The sequence below is a fragment of the Oreochromis niloticus genome, unplaced genomic scaffold (assembly GCF_001858045.2).
Source record: "Oreochromis niloticus isolate F11D_XX unplaced genomic scaffold, O_niloticus_UMD_NMBU tig00001669_pilon, whole genome shotgun sequence".
Lineage (NCBI taxonomy): Eukaryota > Metazoa > Chordata > Actinopteri > Cichliformes > Cichlidae > Oreochromis > Oreochromis niloticus.
The window spans coordinates 671,071-687,703 of record NW_020327445.1 but is presented as its reverse complement, the minus strand read 5'-3'; the positions used below and the strand labels follow the sequence as shown (position 1 = coordinate 687,703).

Here is a 16,633-nt window from a genome sequence, read left to right as displayed (position 1 = left end):
CTCACTCAGGTGATGATCATAAGCGAGTCATGTGTGAGGATATTTCAGCTGCACAAACTGCCAAGATGCTAGTTGTGAGAAATGTGGCAGGGGTGACAACCTCATCCAACACAAATAAAAGTAAATCTTAACACAGAGTAGTGCTGCAGGCAGGTACTATCCCTGTATAGAGGGAGGAAATATGGAGCTGGCAGTGTTGTATAGCACGGTTGCTAAACTTTGTAAAGTGACTAAAATCCAGGCTCTGGGTTTTTCTGTCTATGTTTAAATGATGGGAATTCACTGCATCTTTAAAACTACAAATCCCATTTGTTCAAATTGTAGAGCATTTAAAGTTGACTATAGACTAGCTATTTTAAAAATATACAGTGTACTGCGAGTAAAACAGCAGCTGCTGGCTTTAAACAACAAAAATACAATTCAAAATGTTTAATATAGGAAAGAGAGAGAAAATAACACCATCCATCCATCCATTTTCTTCCGCTTATCCAGGGCTGGGTCGTGGGGGCAGCAGCCCAAGCAGAGAAGCCCAGACCTGCCTCTCCCCAGCCACCTCCTCCAGCTTGTCCGGGGAAACACCAAGGCATTCCCAGGCCAGCTGAAAGATATAATCTCTCCAGCGTGTCCTGGGTCTGCCCCGGGGGACCCTTCTCCCAACGGGACATGCCCAGAACACCTTGTCCAGGAGGCATCCTTGTCAGATGCCCAAACCACCTCAACTGACTCCTTTCAATGGCCTTTCCGGATGGCTGAACTCCTCTCCCTATCTCTAAGGAGGAAGCCCATTTCCGACGCTTGTATCCATGATCTCGTTCTTTCGGTCACTACCCACAGCTCGCGACCATAGGTGAGGGTAGGGATGTAGATCGATGGGTAAATTGAGAGCTTCACTTTTACGCTCAGCTCTCTCTTCACCACGACGGATGGGTACATGGTCCGCATCACTGTAGCAGCAGCACCAATCCACCTATTGTTCTCCCGCCTCCTCCTCCCATCGCTCGTGAACAAGACCCCGAGATACTTAAACTCCTCCACTTGGGGCAGGAATTTGTCCCTGACCCAGAGTGGGCACTCCACCCTAAGGACCATGGCCTCAGGTTTGGAGGTGCTGATCCTCATTCCCGCTGCATCACACTTGGCTGCAAACCGTTCCATCACCCGATGAAGCCAACCGAAGCACATCATCCGCGAAAAGCAGAGATGAGATTCTGAGACCCCCCAGGTGAAAGCCTTCCGCCGCTTGGCTACGCCTAGAAATTCTGTCCATAAAAATTATGAACGGAATCAGTGACAAAGGGGAGCCCTGGCAGAGCCCATCACACACCGGACTTATTACTATCCAACTTGTTGCCGGCTATGCCAACCAAGCTCTTGCAATGGTTGCAAAAGGACCGAATGGCCCGTAGCAATGGCCATAAAATGTTTCTCAGTTTTATTATTTTCAGTCACATCTGTTTTTGATTATTAATTGAATATTTTAAAATTCAGCTTTTTTATGTCATACAAATCATCATATTTTCTTATGATGTCTTGTATTGATTCTGAAGGAATAGTTTTCATCAGTATCGCAGATACCAGCCTGATTTTTACTTTGTATTGGATCAGAAAGGAAATCAGTGGCATCACACATCACTTACAGCAACTTCAGTACCACTTCATTTTAATAAACTGGGGGAAGGTGCACCAAGATTCAGTATGAGATAAATAATTATTTTTAACTGTAAGGTTGGAGAAATCTGTTGTTGGAAATTGGAAGACCAGGTCATCTTAAAAATCACTGCATTGTAGTTTTATTCAGGCCCCTTCAATCTGTGATCGCTGTTGCTTTGCATTATAAATGCTCCTATTACAAAAGTCACAAATATGTGTATATGTGTGTGTTATTGGGTAATAAACCAAAAGAACAGAATCTACCAACATCTCACTGATTTCTGCTTAAAAACAACAAAAAAGCAATAAAGCTCTGATTTGTTTTGTTGATCTTGTCTCCCTTCCCGCTTGATTTCAGACTGAGTGGCTGTAACCTGTCAGACAGAAGCTGTGAAGCTCTGTCCTCAGTCCTGAGCTCCCAATCCTCCCGTCTGACAGAGCTGGGTCTGAGTAACAACAACCTGCAGGATTCAGGAGTGAAGCTTCTGTCTGCTGGGATGAAGAGTCAATACTGCCAACTGGAAACGTTGAGGTCAGATCAAGCGATATCGATTTTTTTTTTTCATCAATTAACGTCATTTAATCAATTTCATTTGGAAAAAATTAACATTGAGCCAGTGTGGATGTTTTTTATTTTTTTTAATGAATCCATCCAAGTCACAGTAAGCTGCCACATTTGTCTTTTGTAACATAAAGCAATAAGGATTCCAGCATGTCCTGAAACAATGTTGAAATTTTGTAAATGTAGTAGCTCCTCATGGCACCATGAATATACTTTAACACAAGTGTTTCATGTCTTCTTGTCATCATTTTTTCAGACTGAGTGGTTGTAACCTGTCAGACAGAAGCTGTGAAACGCTGTCCTCAGTGCTGAGTTCCCAGTCCTCTAGTCTGAGAGAGTTGGACCTGGGTAACAACAACCTGCAGGATTCAGGACTGAAGCTTCTGTTTTCTGCAGTGGAAAGTCCAATGTGTACAATTCTCAGGTCAGGATTCAGTCTTTTCTGATGATGATTTAAAACCTGAGTCAGGTCGATAAATGGCTTACTCATTTACAACAGACATGATTTGTCAACTCACCTTATATCTAACCCAAAGGTCCTGTGTTTTACTACTTTGATTGTGTAGTAAAACACAGGACCAAACAGCAAATATGAGCACTGAATGTGTCTGAGACAACACAGATACAGACCTGAATGAGACACGAACTTTGTCTCTGAGAGATAACTTTTATTATTAAATACACTTTCATTTCTCATCTGTGTAGAGAATGTAGAGTTTGACATGCTAATATTGCAAAATGCAAAATCACACTGAGTCACAAAGAAATTATTTTGGAGTATTTATGGTTCAGCTGATGAAATTGTTCAAACAAACCAGTAATTTACACAGAAACAGCACAAGTGAAACTTTTTCGGGGGACTTACCACTAAGCTGGTCCTGGTACACCTGTAGACCTCAGCTTCTATGGACCGTGTGCTTAAGTTCTGTGCTGCTCTGATCTATTGCCCGTGCTGTCTTTCAGTTCAGCTTTGTCGAGCCTCTGGTAGGATTTTTGAATGTCAGACACCTTTTTTTACCTGACCTGTGTAAAACCAAAACAGTAAAGACATTAAGCTGAAGTAAGATGTACAATTTGAAAAATGGGGCACAAAGAATGTTGCTTTCTGGAAAGTGCATCTAAGAAGACCCAATGGAGAAAGTGAAGAGAAAAATCAAAGATTAAGAAGAAGAAAATGGCAGAGGCAGTTTCTTTTGGACTGCCTGCAGATGGAGCAAGACTCTAGAAGCAGGGATGATTGGAGAAAATGTAAAGAGGCCATATGATAAACCAGGAGATGAATACTCTGGTATTCTGGGGATAGTGGGAGTGAGCGGGAGAGATGCCAGTAAATGATTTCAAGGATAAATTTCAGAGAATCAGAGCTAAGAAACCAAAGCAAGTGGGGAACTACAAACATATGCACAGACCCATAATTAGGCCAAAGACACATTAAAGGAATGATTACAGGTTTAGAAACAGGGATGGATATGAAGGAGCTCAGCATGAATTTGCATTGAGGAAAAAATAGCAACAAGCATCAGAGGTGAGGAAACAATTAGGAAAACTAAAAGGATGTACTGGCAGGAATACTGCAGTACTTTAGGAAGAACTGCAAAGATTCAGAATGTGTGGAGTACAGTTAAGAACATGAATGCAGACAGGAAACAACAGCAGTTGTCGTAAAGTAAATTCAAACTCCTTCATTAAATGCAGCTGGTTGAGTTGGAAACAATGGAGAATGATTCTGTTAAGTTGTTTATTCTCTATAGAAATGGATCAGAAGGAGCACATGCAGAGCTGGACGTGGGCTGTATATACATGCGTGTGTCTGTGTTGTCTGTGAGCAGAGAAAACAAAGCGCTTGTGATTCTCCCACAATGAGGGAAATATAAATGTAGTTTACCTATTAAACAGTTGAAATAATAATGATACCGTTAGCTTCAACAACAACTCCTCTCGACACAGATTAACAGGGCGTGCAATAAACTAATAACCACAAAGGTCCTGACAGTTAATAAACCTGTTATTACTTACAGTGGCTTCATAAACGCACTGATGGAAATGTCCAGTGTATCATAAGCCAACCAGCCTGTTACTGCAATGAACTTCTTCACCATAAAGTGTCACCATCAGGCTTCAACAGCAGTTTCCAGTATTAATAGTATTAATGAGCTACAGGTAGTATGGATGGGAAAACGTAGAGATGCTGAGCAAACAATCTGATCAAATCCACAGTGGGAATAATTGAAGTGATGAAGGCAGATGTGAGAGAACAAAATGAATCATATTGAAATGTTAAATCAGGAAAATCCTGGAGAAGAGGATAGTTCTAATGTTCAGTTTGTAATGTTTGAGTTCAAAGCAGCTCTTAAATGCATAAAAATGACTTCACCTGGGAAGGATCAGGTGTGTTACATCATGATGAAGCAGTTAAGAGGATGCTCTGCTGCTCTTCTATAATAGAATATATCAGGAAGCTGGAAAGAACTGTGAAACCAGGGAAAGACCCCACTATGACCACAGGTTATAGGCCTACATCTCTAACATCTCATCCAGGGAAAGTCATGGAAAGAATGACAGTGGACAGACTGATGTATGTGACTGAAAGAAGGCAGCTGTTTGCACCTTCTCAGCAGGGGGAGGAACACCATGGACCCAGCAGTCTGTTAGAGTCAGAGATGAGGAAAGCTCAGTGCATTAGGAGATGAGGTGTGGTTTGTATCAGCCAACTGAAATGATGGAAATGAAAGAGCTGTTCCTGGTTAATATTCTGTGTTTGCTAACAGTATTACAGACCCAGGCCTAATCTGTCATCTGTTAACACGTCCAAAATCTACTCATTTATTGGAGGATAATCCACTAACATGTTTTAATGTACACGTTCATGTTCTGTGTGCTGATAACATCCAGTCTGTTCTGTGTGGAAATAAAATAACTCAATGAAACCAGACGAGGTCATTTCTGGAGATGTTGTGGTGGGATTGTTGCTTCTGCTGGACTCGGTCTGTGGCTCGCTGCTGCTGATACAAAGTTGGAGGTAAACAGGTCGGCTAAAAAAGCTGAAGGGAGATGGCTCATAAACAAGTGACTCGCCACTTTATTAGGTCACAGGTGTACCGTACCTGAGACAGTGGCCACTGTGTACCTAAAAAAGTGTCAGCCATGGTAAATGTGTTTCCAAGAGGAGAAAACCAGCTGGCAGCAAAGGCAGGGAGGTGTCCTTTCACCTAAACAGGAGGGGAATATAAAGATAATGAAGGTCACAGTTTGAATCAGTCATGTTTCATTCAATACAGTGATGTACTGATCTAGGATCAGTCCAATCATCAGCAGATTGATCCACGGATAGATTGAAGTGTATCTGTGAAAATGTTGGACTGTTCCTTTATCAGTGTGTAACAGTGTGTGTGTGAGAGCCATGTAATGTCCATGTGTGCATGCTGACTGTGCTGCTCTGACCCCTCCTCCTTTCAGGGTGGAGCCTGCTGGAGTCCGATGGTTGAGACCAGGTCTGAGGAAGTGTAAGTGTGTTTTTAATGGGATTCATGAAAACAAAGCAGCACACATTCAACCATCTTCATCATGTCAGGAGTCATCATCAAAGTGTCAATCAATGAACAGATGATGGATCAGTAACTGCAGCTGGATTGTGTTTGTTCTCTCCATCAGATTCCTGTCAACTCACAATTGACACAAACACAGTGAACACAAAGCTCCAACTGTCTGACAACAACAGGAAGGTGACACATGTGAAGGAGGTTCAGTCATATCCTGATCATCCAGACAGATTTGATGGATTTTATCCTCAACTGCTGTGTAGAAATGGTCTGACTGGTCGCTGTTACTGGGAGGTCGAGTGGAGAGGAAGAGTTTATATATCAGTGAGTTACAGAAGCATCAGAAGGAAAGGAGAAAGTAATGACTGTGTGTTTGGATACAATGATCAGTCCTGGAGTCTGTTCTGTACTGATGATGGCCCCCGTCGTGTCTCTCACAATAACAGACAAACATCCATCTCCTCCTCCTCCTCCTCCTCCTCCTCTGTCTCTAACAGAGTAGCAGTGTATGTGGACTGTCCTGCTGGCACTCTGTCCTTCTACAGAGTCTCCTCTGACACTCTGATCCACCTCCATACCTTCAACACCACATTCACTCAAACTCTTTATCCCGGGTTTATGTTCTATTCTCGTGATTCCTCAGTGACTCTGTGCTGAGTTGAGTGTAAAGAGTGTCTCCTCTTAGAGAAACACTCTGACCGTTGAACAGATAGTTCAGTCTGTACATGTCTGTCTCTTTCACTCACAAACACGTTTTCACATTCATGGATTCAATCAGTTGATGTTTGAAACTCTTCTAAATGATTCCTTGTAAACTTCTTCCTCTTCAGTCCTTTAAAGATGGAAGCTCCCATTATTCCAGGATCCACATGTTGTTCTCTGTCTTTTCCCACACAAAGCTTCACAATGAGCTTTGTGTGTTGTGTTATGTTGTGTTTCTCTGTAGCTCAGTTCACAGCTTTCTTAATGGGATGTTTCCAAACTGTCCACATGCTCTTACTGGTTCACTCATTGTTGGAAGCTCATCATTTGAAAAAGTTTCAGCCATAGAAGCTGAAAATATTGGCTCAACAGTTTTGAATGCAGTTCTAAGCAGAATCTGATTGTATTGAGGGATCATAATGCATGTGGCTTATCTAATAAACAGCAAAGGCTTCAGTCCTCATTTGAAACTAGTCTTGTGTTTTTCCCATGTTTAACAAGAACATGTTGCAGGACATTGGTAACAGCTTGGTTATCAAACTCTTAGAAACATGTAAATATGTGTGTATAGCACTGCATATGTTTTGTATCACTTTAGTTTGAATGAAACATGAAAACTATCAGAAAGGGTCCTGGTTGGTGTTTTTAAAAGTCACGTTTTACTTTATGCTTTCCTGTATCATTTCTGGGATGCTTAGAACTCAAATTACGCTGTTGGAAATAGTTTATTTTGATGCATTATAACATTTATTTTCATTTCTCCTGTAGTATGTAAAAATTAGTGTATCTCAAAAATAAAACTATGAAGACACTAAAAATAAATTTCTAGTGGTTGGAAACTTTTGTATTTACAGCTTTGAGGGATACACCTCCTAAATTCTTTTAGAAATATATGTAAAAAACAAAACAAGTTTTTGCAATTTATGTAGTTACTATTTGGATATACCTCCTATATCCACTTCTGTGAGGACAGCATTGTGCCATCACGCACCAGGGTGAGTTATAACAATGACAAACCCTGGTTTACTCCTAAACTCAAAAAGCTGTGGCTGGAAAAGAGAAAGGCATTCAGAAGCAGAGACAGGGACTGCTACAGAGAGGCCAAGTACAGGTTGACTAAAGAAGTGGACATTGCTAAACATCAGCACTCTGAGAAGATGCAGCAGCAGATCTCAGAGAATGACTCGGCCTCTGTGTGGAAAAGTTTTAGGAATATCACCAACTACAAGCCTAAAACCCCCCACTCCACTGATGACTTGCTCTTGGCCAACACCCTTAACGACTTTTACTGCCGTTTTGACGAGCCATCAAGCAGCCTTCACACCTCCATCGGCCCCAACATTAGAGACACTTTGGACACTCATTCCCCCCCTCTCCCCCCTCCATAGAGCCATCACCACCATCAAACACTTCACCTACAACACCTCCCTCCACACCCCACACCAAGGAGGATTTCACACCACCTTCTCCCACCACAACTCTTCATATTCATGAAGCAGATGTGAGGAAGCAGTTTAAGAGTCTGAATGCTCGAAAAGCTCCTGGCCCAGACGGTGTGTCTCCTGCCACCCTCAGACACTGTGCAAACAAGCTGGCCCCAGTGTTTTCTGGCATTTTCAACTCCTCACTGCAGGCATGTCATGTGCCTGTCTGCTTCAAGTCCTCTACCATAATCCCTGTCCCCAAGAAACCAAGGATCACTGGACTAAATGACTACAGACCTGTGGCTCTGACATCTCTGGTCTTGAAGTCATTTGAGCGCCTGGTTCTCTCCTACCTCAAGACCCTCACGGCTCCCCTCCTGGACCCCCTGCAGTTTGCATACAGAGCCAACAGGTCTGTAGACGATGCTATCAACATGGCTCTACACGTCATCCTGCAGCATCTGGACTCCCCAGGAACCAACACCAGGATCCTGTTTGTGGACTTCAGCTCTGCCTTCAACACCATCCTTCCAGACCATCTCCAAGGCAAGCTTTCCCAGATGAATGTGCCTGATCCCATCTGCCGGTGGATCACTGACTTCCTGACGGACAGGAAGCAGCATGTGATCCTGGGAAAGAATGTCTCGGACTCCCGGACCATCAGCACCAGCTCCCCTCAGGGCTGTGTTCTTTCTCCTCTGCTCTTCTCCCTGTACACCAACTGCTGCACCTCCACCCACCAGTCTGTCAAGCTAATCAAGTTTGCAGATGACACCACCGTTATTGGACTCATCTCGGATGGGGATGAGTCTGCCTACAGAAAGGAGGTTGAACGCCTGGTGTTCTGGTGCAGCCACAACAACCTGGTGCTGAATGCCCAGAAGACAGTGGAGATTATTGTGGACTTCAGGAAGCACACAGCCCCACTCCCCCCCATCATCCTGACTGACACCCTCATCACCTCTGTGGACTCATTCCGCTTCCTGGGTACCACCATCACCCAGGACCTGAAGTGGGAGCCCACCATCACCTCCGTCATAAAGAAAGCCCAGCAGAGGATGTACTTCCTGCCAACACGGACGATGATGCAATTCTACACCGCAGTCATCGAGTCCATCCTCACCTTCTCCATCACTGTGTGGTACGCTGGAGCCACTACCAAGGACAAGCAGAGACTGCAGCGTGTTGTGCGCTCTGCTGAGAAGGTGATTGGCTGCAGACTCCCATCTCTGCAGGACCTGTACACCTCCAGGACACTGGGGCGTGCAGCTGGGATCACAGCTGACCCTTCTCACCCTGGACACAGTCTGTTTGACCTGCTCCCCTCAGGCAGGAGGCTCCGGTCCATTCGCACCAGAACCTCTCGCCATAAGAACAGTTTCTTCCCCTCTGCTGTTGGACTCATGAACAATAACCATATGACTGTTCCCACCACTAACACATGACCCTACAGCATGTAAAAACATAAAGATAAGCTCTGGCGGACTTTGTTCTATGGTAGGTCTTAAAGGGTTAAATAGCCTGTGGCAAATATATTAGTGTTGTCTTTATGCAAGAAAAAATAAAGTATTAAAAAAAATGACATTTTTCGCAAAGATCATGGTCTTGGTCTCGACGGACTTTTGTCTTGGTCTTGTCTTGGTCTCGACGGACTTTTGTCTTGGTCTCGGTCTTGGTCTCGCTGTTTTGGTCTTGCATTCTCAAATCGACGTAGTGTTCGGGAGATTTGGAGTCAACCATCAGCGGAGCGGGGGAGTGGCTTACTGAGCTTAAGCCCGGGTCATCTTTTCAGAAGCATGGGGTCTTTTGGAGTGTAATTTGTTAGTTAGATGCCTGACTGACAACTGTATAAAACAAAAACAACACACGAAGCACAGAGCGCACCGTCGTAAATTCCCCCTAATTTTGGTATGATCCAAGCTCAGGCACTAGGCGACTGAGCACAGCACCCATGTGAGCGAGGGGGGAGAAGCTGCTGCCTGCGAGTTTGCTGCAGACAGAGGAGAGCTTAAGTTTGACAAGGTACCAGAGCAAATCATTCATACTGAACTAATAATGTAAATATGATGGTGTATCACAAAAGATTGATATCAAACTGATCACTTGGTTGCGTTACTTACTCTTCGAGTGAATCAACAAATGGATAAATAAAAGGCCGAACAACAATGCTGATTTTTTAGAGAGTCTTAGCTTACATTTCATATTTTCAGTTTTCACCCTCCACGGCTAAACAAACTCTCTAAATCGGTTTCAATTGTGTACTGATGAACACAACAATGGACATAAGGAGCTTCTTTCAAAGAAAAAACTCAGGTAGATGTTATTTTATATATTATGCTTTGTATGTTGTTCAGTATATCTATGCAAAACAAGAGGAATTTCAATACACAGCAGTATATTCACAGTTGAAACCAGATATTTACATACACTTTAGGGAGAAAACATAAAAACTTTTTTTTACTGTTAAACATCAATTTAGAGTAAACTTTTGTTTTAGATAAATAAATGTTGAAATATCTTTTGAATTAGTTAAATGTCAGAATAAAAAGAGGGAGCTGTCTATTTTAATCACTTTCATCAAATTTAGGAGTACATGTACACTAAGTTTATTGTTAATTAATAAGAAAACTCCAGACGATTCCATTCTGAGCTGAAGAAGCTTCTGATAGGTTAGTAGAGTCCATGTGACTACATTGGTGGCACAGCTGTGGATGCATATAAGGCAAAACACTGAGCCTGTTTCTGTGACATGGGAAAATCAAGAGATGTCAACCAAAACACCAGGAAAAGAATTGTGGAGCTCCATAAGTGTGGCTCAATTTTGAATACAATTTGGTGCCATTTCAATTAAGAAATACAGATAGTTTCTCTCTTTACTCTTAAAGTTAACAAATATATTTTTATATTTATCAATCTAAAAAAAATAAACATTTACTCTGATTTGATGTTACAATTAAAAAAGTGTTTGTGTTTTTATCTGAAGAGTGTGTAAATATCTGGTTTCAACTGTATATTTGATGATGTTGGTGTTTGGCTTGATTGTCAGCACAAAGAGGGAGAGAGAGGAACAGAGCGGGAGAGAGAGGAACAGAGCGGGAGAGAGAGAGAGGATAATGAGGACAGAACAGAGATGGAACAAGAGCAGGTGAGACACACATGTTAGTCAAATGGTTGTTTGCCAAAACTCATCAGAACATGTATCCAGTACCTAGTGTTTCTTTTTAGATACCATTTGTTCCTTTTCAAATTCTATATGTATTAAGTTCTGCAGCCTTGTTTGCACAACAAGGCTAAATAATTATATAAACTTTTCAGAATCTAAATAGTTTGGTAGTTTAATCGTTTCAATAGTTTAATGTACTTTGGTAGAATTAAAAAATAAGTGTAGTGCAGGTCTATGATAATTTTCAATGCTACTATCATCTAGTTCTGATACTGGTTCTGTCTTGGTTACTGTTGTAGTCCTGTTTTAATTCCGGATCAGTTCTGGGTCTGGTTGAATTGGGGTTTAGTCCTCGTGTCTTGATACAGGCCCAACTTCGTTCTGCCTTGCTGCTTAATTAAAAAGCTAGTTTAAGGTGTCCTGCATATGTATATAGAAGTAATATATATATATATATATATATATATATATATATATATATATATATATATATATATATTATATTATATATATATATGTTAGCTAAATGGGACCTGACTCTTGGTGGCGCTGTCACTTGGTGTTCGCTCGCTTTGTGGTAGAGTATCACTTCCTGTTCCTGCTCAAACACAGTGGTGTTTCTGAGTAGCTTTTCTGCTTAGCAATTTAATTTAAATCTTTTGATACATCCCTTTTTCATAGTATAATCTTCACGTGCTTCATCTGAATCACCCTTTCTGTGTACTCACTACCTAATTTATAGCCAAAGTATTCACTCACTGTCTCTTTACTGTTTCGCTAGCTTAGCTTAGCTCGTAGCCGACTCGTTAGCACCATGGCTACTTCACCTGTCCCTCCTGCACTTTCCTGCTCATTGTGTCAGATGTTTAGTTACTCCTCGGCCTCCTTTAGCAGTAATGATACCTGTAACAAATGTAGCATATTTGCAGCTCTGGAGGCCAGGATTACTGAATTGGAGACTCGGCTTCGCACCCTTCATTCACCCGTAACTAGCCAGGCTCCTGTAGCTGGTGCAGCCGAAGATAGCGTAGGCCCCGCTAGCTGTTCCCCGGCAGACCCCAAGCAGCTGGGGAAAGAGGGCGGCTGGGTGACGGTGAGGAGGAAGCATAGTCTTAAACAGAAGCCCCAGGTACATCACCAACCTGTTCATGTGTCTAACCGTTTTTCCCCACTCGGCGACACACCCGCCGGGGGTCAAACTCTGGTAATTGGTGATTCTGTTCTCAGACATGTGAAGCTAGAGACACCGGCAACCATAGTCAATTGTCTTCCAGGGGCCAGAGCAGGCGACATTGAAGGAAATTTAAAACTGCTGGCTAAGGGTAAACGTAAATACAGTAAGATCATAATTCACGTCGGCAGTAATGACACCCGGTTACGCCAATCGGAGGTCACTAAAATCAATATTGAATCGGTGTGTAACTTTGCCAAAACAATGTGGGACTCTGTAGTTTTCTCTGGTCCCCTCCCCAATCAGACCAGGAGTGACATGTTTAGCCGCATGTTCTCCTTAAATTGCTGGCTGTCTGAGTGGTGTCCCAGAAACGATGTGGGCTTCATAGATAATTGGCAAACCTTCTGGAGGAAACCTGGTCTTGTTAGGAGAGACGGCATCCATCCCACTTTGGATGGAGCAGCTCTCATTTCTAGAAATATGGACAAATTTATTAAACCCCCCAAAATATGACTATCCAGAGTTGGGACCAGGAAGCAGAGTTGCAGTCTTACACGCCTCTCTGCAGCTTCTCTCCTCCTGCTACCCCCCAAAAACCCATCTCCATTGAGACTGTGTCAGCTCCCAAAAAGACAAAAAACAAACTAAAAACCAGCAATAAACAACTTAAACATCTGTTGATGTTGTTAAAAATCTGTTGTGTTTAGGACCACGGTGCACCTTCCCTTATCCGCTGGTAATATAGTGATGTTGTGGTCTTTGCTCAGGGAAGCGACGGCCTTCTTTTCTTGTAGTGTGAGGTTAGACGGAGGGACTTTGGCACTGGAGAGGGTGGCTGAGACTTTCATCCTCAGGATGAAAGTCTCAGCCACCCTCTCCAGTGGAAAGAAAGGCTCTTGGCTCTTTTAAAGGAAGAGCACCCAGCCACTGGTACAGATATGTAGACGACACCTGGGTCAAAATCAAGACACAAGAAGTGGAATCCTTCACTGCGCACATTAACGCCGTGGATAAAAACATCAAGTTCACCAGGGAAGACACTAAGGACAACTGTTTGCCTTTCCTGGACTGCGCTGTGCACATTGAAGAGAATGGCAACCTCAACATTGAAGTTTACCGGAAGCCCACACACACGGACCAGTACCTCCTCTTTGACTCCCATCACCCTCTGGAACACAAACTTGGAGTAATTAGGACCCTACACCACCGGGCAGAACTTGTTCCCTCTAAGCCTGAAGGGAAAAAGAAGGAACACACACATGTTAAGGAAGCACTGAAAACATGTGGTTATCCTAACTGGGCGTTCATAAAGTCAGCAAAAAGGCACAGAAAAGAAGATCAGACACCAGCGAGGGAGGATAAGAAAGAGAGACGCAACAACGTTGTCATCCCCTATGTAGCCGGTGTATCAGAGAAACTCAGGAGAGTTTTCTCCAAGCACGACATCCCAGTGTACTTCAGACCCAGCAACACACTCAGACACAAACTGGTTCACCCGAAAGACAAAACTCCAAAACACAGACTGAACAACGTGGTGTATGCGGTACAGTGCAGTGAGGAATGCCCGGACCTCTACATTGGAGAGACCAAACAGCCACTTCACAAGTGCATGGCACAACATAGAAGAGCCACCTCCACAGGACAAGACTCAGCAGTCCATCTGCATCTTAAGGATAAAGGTCACTCTTTCGAGGATGCCAATGTTCACATATTGGACAGAGAGGACAGATGGTTTGAAAGAGGAGTGAAAGAGGCCATCTATGTCCACTGTGAGCGACCATCTTTGAACAGAGACGGTGGTTTACGACACCAACTGTCTGCCATCTATAATCCAGTTTTGAGTTCCCTCCCCAGACGCCTTAACGCCCACTCACATCCTGGGCCATCTGACCTCAGGAAATCACATGATAGGGTGGGGCCAGGTTTCACAATGAGCTCACCCGAAACCCCGGCTGATTAGGTCCCACACCCGCTTTCACACCTTGGCTCATGTGATTAGAGGATCACCAGGGGGTCCTTTGTCCCTCTTTGGGGGGATACTCCCACTGGGTTTAAATCTGGGACTCTCGGCCATTTGACCTTAGAACTGAAGAAGCTTCTCGGATGAGAGGTGAAACGTCTTCAAGCAACTCAAAGAAGTCCAGACGCTTTTCTTTGCAAACTCCTTTGTGTCCTTGTATGGCTGTTTTTGTGCACAGCCTGGATTCTCAGTTTGTGTTGTTGGATTTTCTCACACCAGCTCAGAAATGTAGCATTTTGTTTTCAGGTGGCGATGAAATGACTCCCAGGGCTTCAGGGTTCAGGATCAGGTCTCAGTGCTGTTGGCTGAACTTTGTCTCATGTTCTGAGTCTTAAATGAAGTCAGTCAGGATTATTTCTGGTGTCGAGTCTCATGAGAACTTTGTGATGTCAGCTGGCACAGATTCAAAGCAGAGCTCAGAAATCTGAAATATATTTGCATTATAAATGGAGTTTAGAGAATGAGCTGTGTACAGGAGGTCAAAGGTCAGAGCTCCTGTGGGTCTAAGGGCGGCCTCACATTGGAGAAGGATGAAGGAGTCTGACCTGAGCCAGTGTTTGGCATGAACACATCAGCACTGCTGTCAGTGAGCCTAACGACAGCCGTTAGCATCATTTCAGTGTTTCAGTCATTTAAAAACACTTCCTGTCACTGTGGTGGTTACAGTGACATCATGCAGTTTGTGTTTTGACCTCCAGAGGGAGACAAATCAGCACAGACAGAGAGCTCCATTCAAACTTTGCTGCCATCAGTAATAATTCTTCAAATATAATCATCAGTGTTTGAGCAGTTATGATATCAGGGACAATCTAGATGTGTGTGACAATACTGAACATGTCACATGACACACCTTAAACATCATGTGATCCACTCTCAGTCTGCACTTTCATTCATGACTTCAACAGGTTGAAATGAGCTTTGAACAAACATTCAGTGAAATAAATCTTTCATGCTCATGTGATTTCAGATCCCTAAAAAGTTTTGTTCCAAACAAAGCAAACAACAAGGTTTCATGTTAACAAGTGAACTTCTGTCTGAACCAGCCTGAAGTCAAACACACTGATGAGGGTCAGAAGCTGCGGTCAGACTAACATTAAATTATAAAACCAAAGATCTGTTTCTAAACAGTAAAGTCTGTAGATGATCGGGATCCAATAAACATGTCAGACTGATTTAATATTTCTCCATTAATTGTTTTTACTTTCCATAAATCATATCACAAGTGATATGATGACTTGTTTTAGTTGGAGAAACTGTGAGCCATAACTTAATAAAGTGTTTGTTGTTTTTGAATCATGAGGTGGAGTACAGATGACTTATGTTTTTTAATGTGTGTGAGAAAGTTAATAATCTGTGAAATTTCTAAAAGTCAGATTAATGAAGTGCATCCAGAATTAAACCAAAAACACATCATGATGTATCAGAGAGCAGCTTGGTGAGTTTAGTATTTTGCCCAAAGATATTTGCACGAAGACTGAAACAGACGAGGATTGAACCACCAACACTCTGATTAGCAGCGGACCTGCTCAACCACTTGAGCTGCAACCACCGAGAAAGACGGACTAAAGTAGCAGATTGGATTCATCACGGCTGCACTCTGGTTGGTCAAGTTTGAAAACATGTTTCTAATACAGACTGAGTGTCTGCAGCAGGGACCCGAGAAGAACTGCAATATAGAATTAAACTCAGGGGACATTAATGAGTCGATCCCACTGTGCCTTTGAGCTGAGAGCAGGAAAAGGAAGAAACATATATGAGCGACTAACTGTATTCTTCTGTTAAAAAACACTATTGATAACTGTAGAAGACTGTTAGTTTGTTGTCTTTGTATCTGACAGAAAAAAGTAAGAATCACCTTCAGGGTTCATGATCTTCAAACTGGAACATCAGGCTTCAGTGTTTTCAGTCAAATATTGGAGCTGTACCAGAAACAAACTGAGAGTTCAGTTTCTCTGCTTGTTTACACAACACGGCTGAAGGTACAAGGTATCATGTTAATGAGTGAACTTTACACTGAACCCATCTGAAATCAAACACACTGATGAAGGTCAGAAGCTGCACACAGCTTCTACACAGTAAAGTCTGTACATGATCAGGATCCATTATGTCAGACTAATTTTATTTGTGTCTTTAAAACTGCACTCAAAAAAGCACATAGACCAACGAGTCTAACCTGATTCTTTGGTGGGGCCCTGATGACTGTTAACAGGCGGAGCTTAACATAAAGTTCAGATATTTAAAGTCTAAGATGATCTGAAAGAGCTGCAGTTAATGATGGCTCTCCAACAGTTTGTGTGCTGCTTCACTGTGGTGATCATTTTCTTTTGCAAAGGTGAGAAAAAAGATTTTTCTCATATTTTCTCATTGAGATTATATCAGGGGTGGAAGAAGTGTGCAAT

The 16,633-nt window shown here is 42.7% G+C and overlaps 1 protein-coding gene across 1 annotated transcript in view; it reads left to right on the top strand.

Annotated features, from left to right (window-relative positions):
• The window catches only part of LOC109197068 (ribonuclease inhibitor-like), a 29,733-nt gene extending 21,892 nt beyond the window's left edge, over nt 1-7,841 (top strand). The window contains exons 5-10 of the mRNA XM_019352152.1: nt 2,009-2,182; nt 2,469-2,636; nt 5,669-5,715; nt 5,864-5,869; nt 6,698-6,701; nt 7,427-7,841. Of these exons, the coding sequence (XP_019207697.1) occupies nt 2,009-2,182; nt 2,469-2,636; nt 5,669-5,715; nt 5,864-5,869; nt 6,698-6,701; nt 7,427-7,841 (814 nt within the window). The remainder of the gene's footprint in view (nt 1-2,008; nt 2,183-2,468; nt 2,637-5,668; nt 5,716-5,863; nt 5,870-6,697; nt 6,702-7,426) is intronic.
• The last annotated feature ends 8,792 nt before the right edge of the window (nt 7,842-16,633 follow it).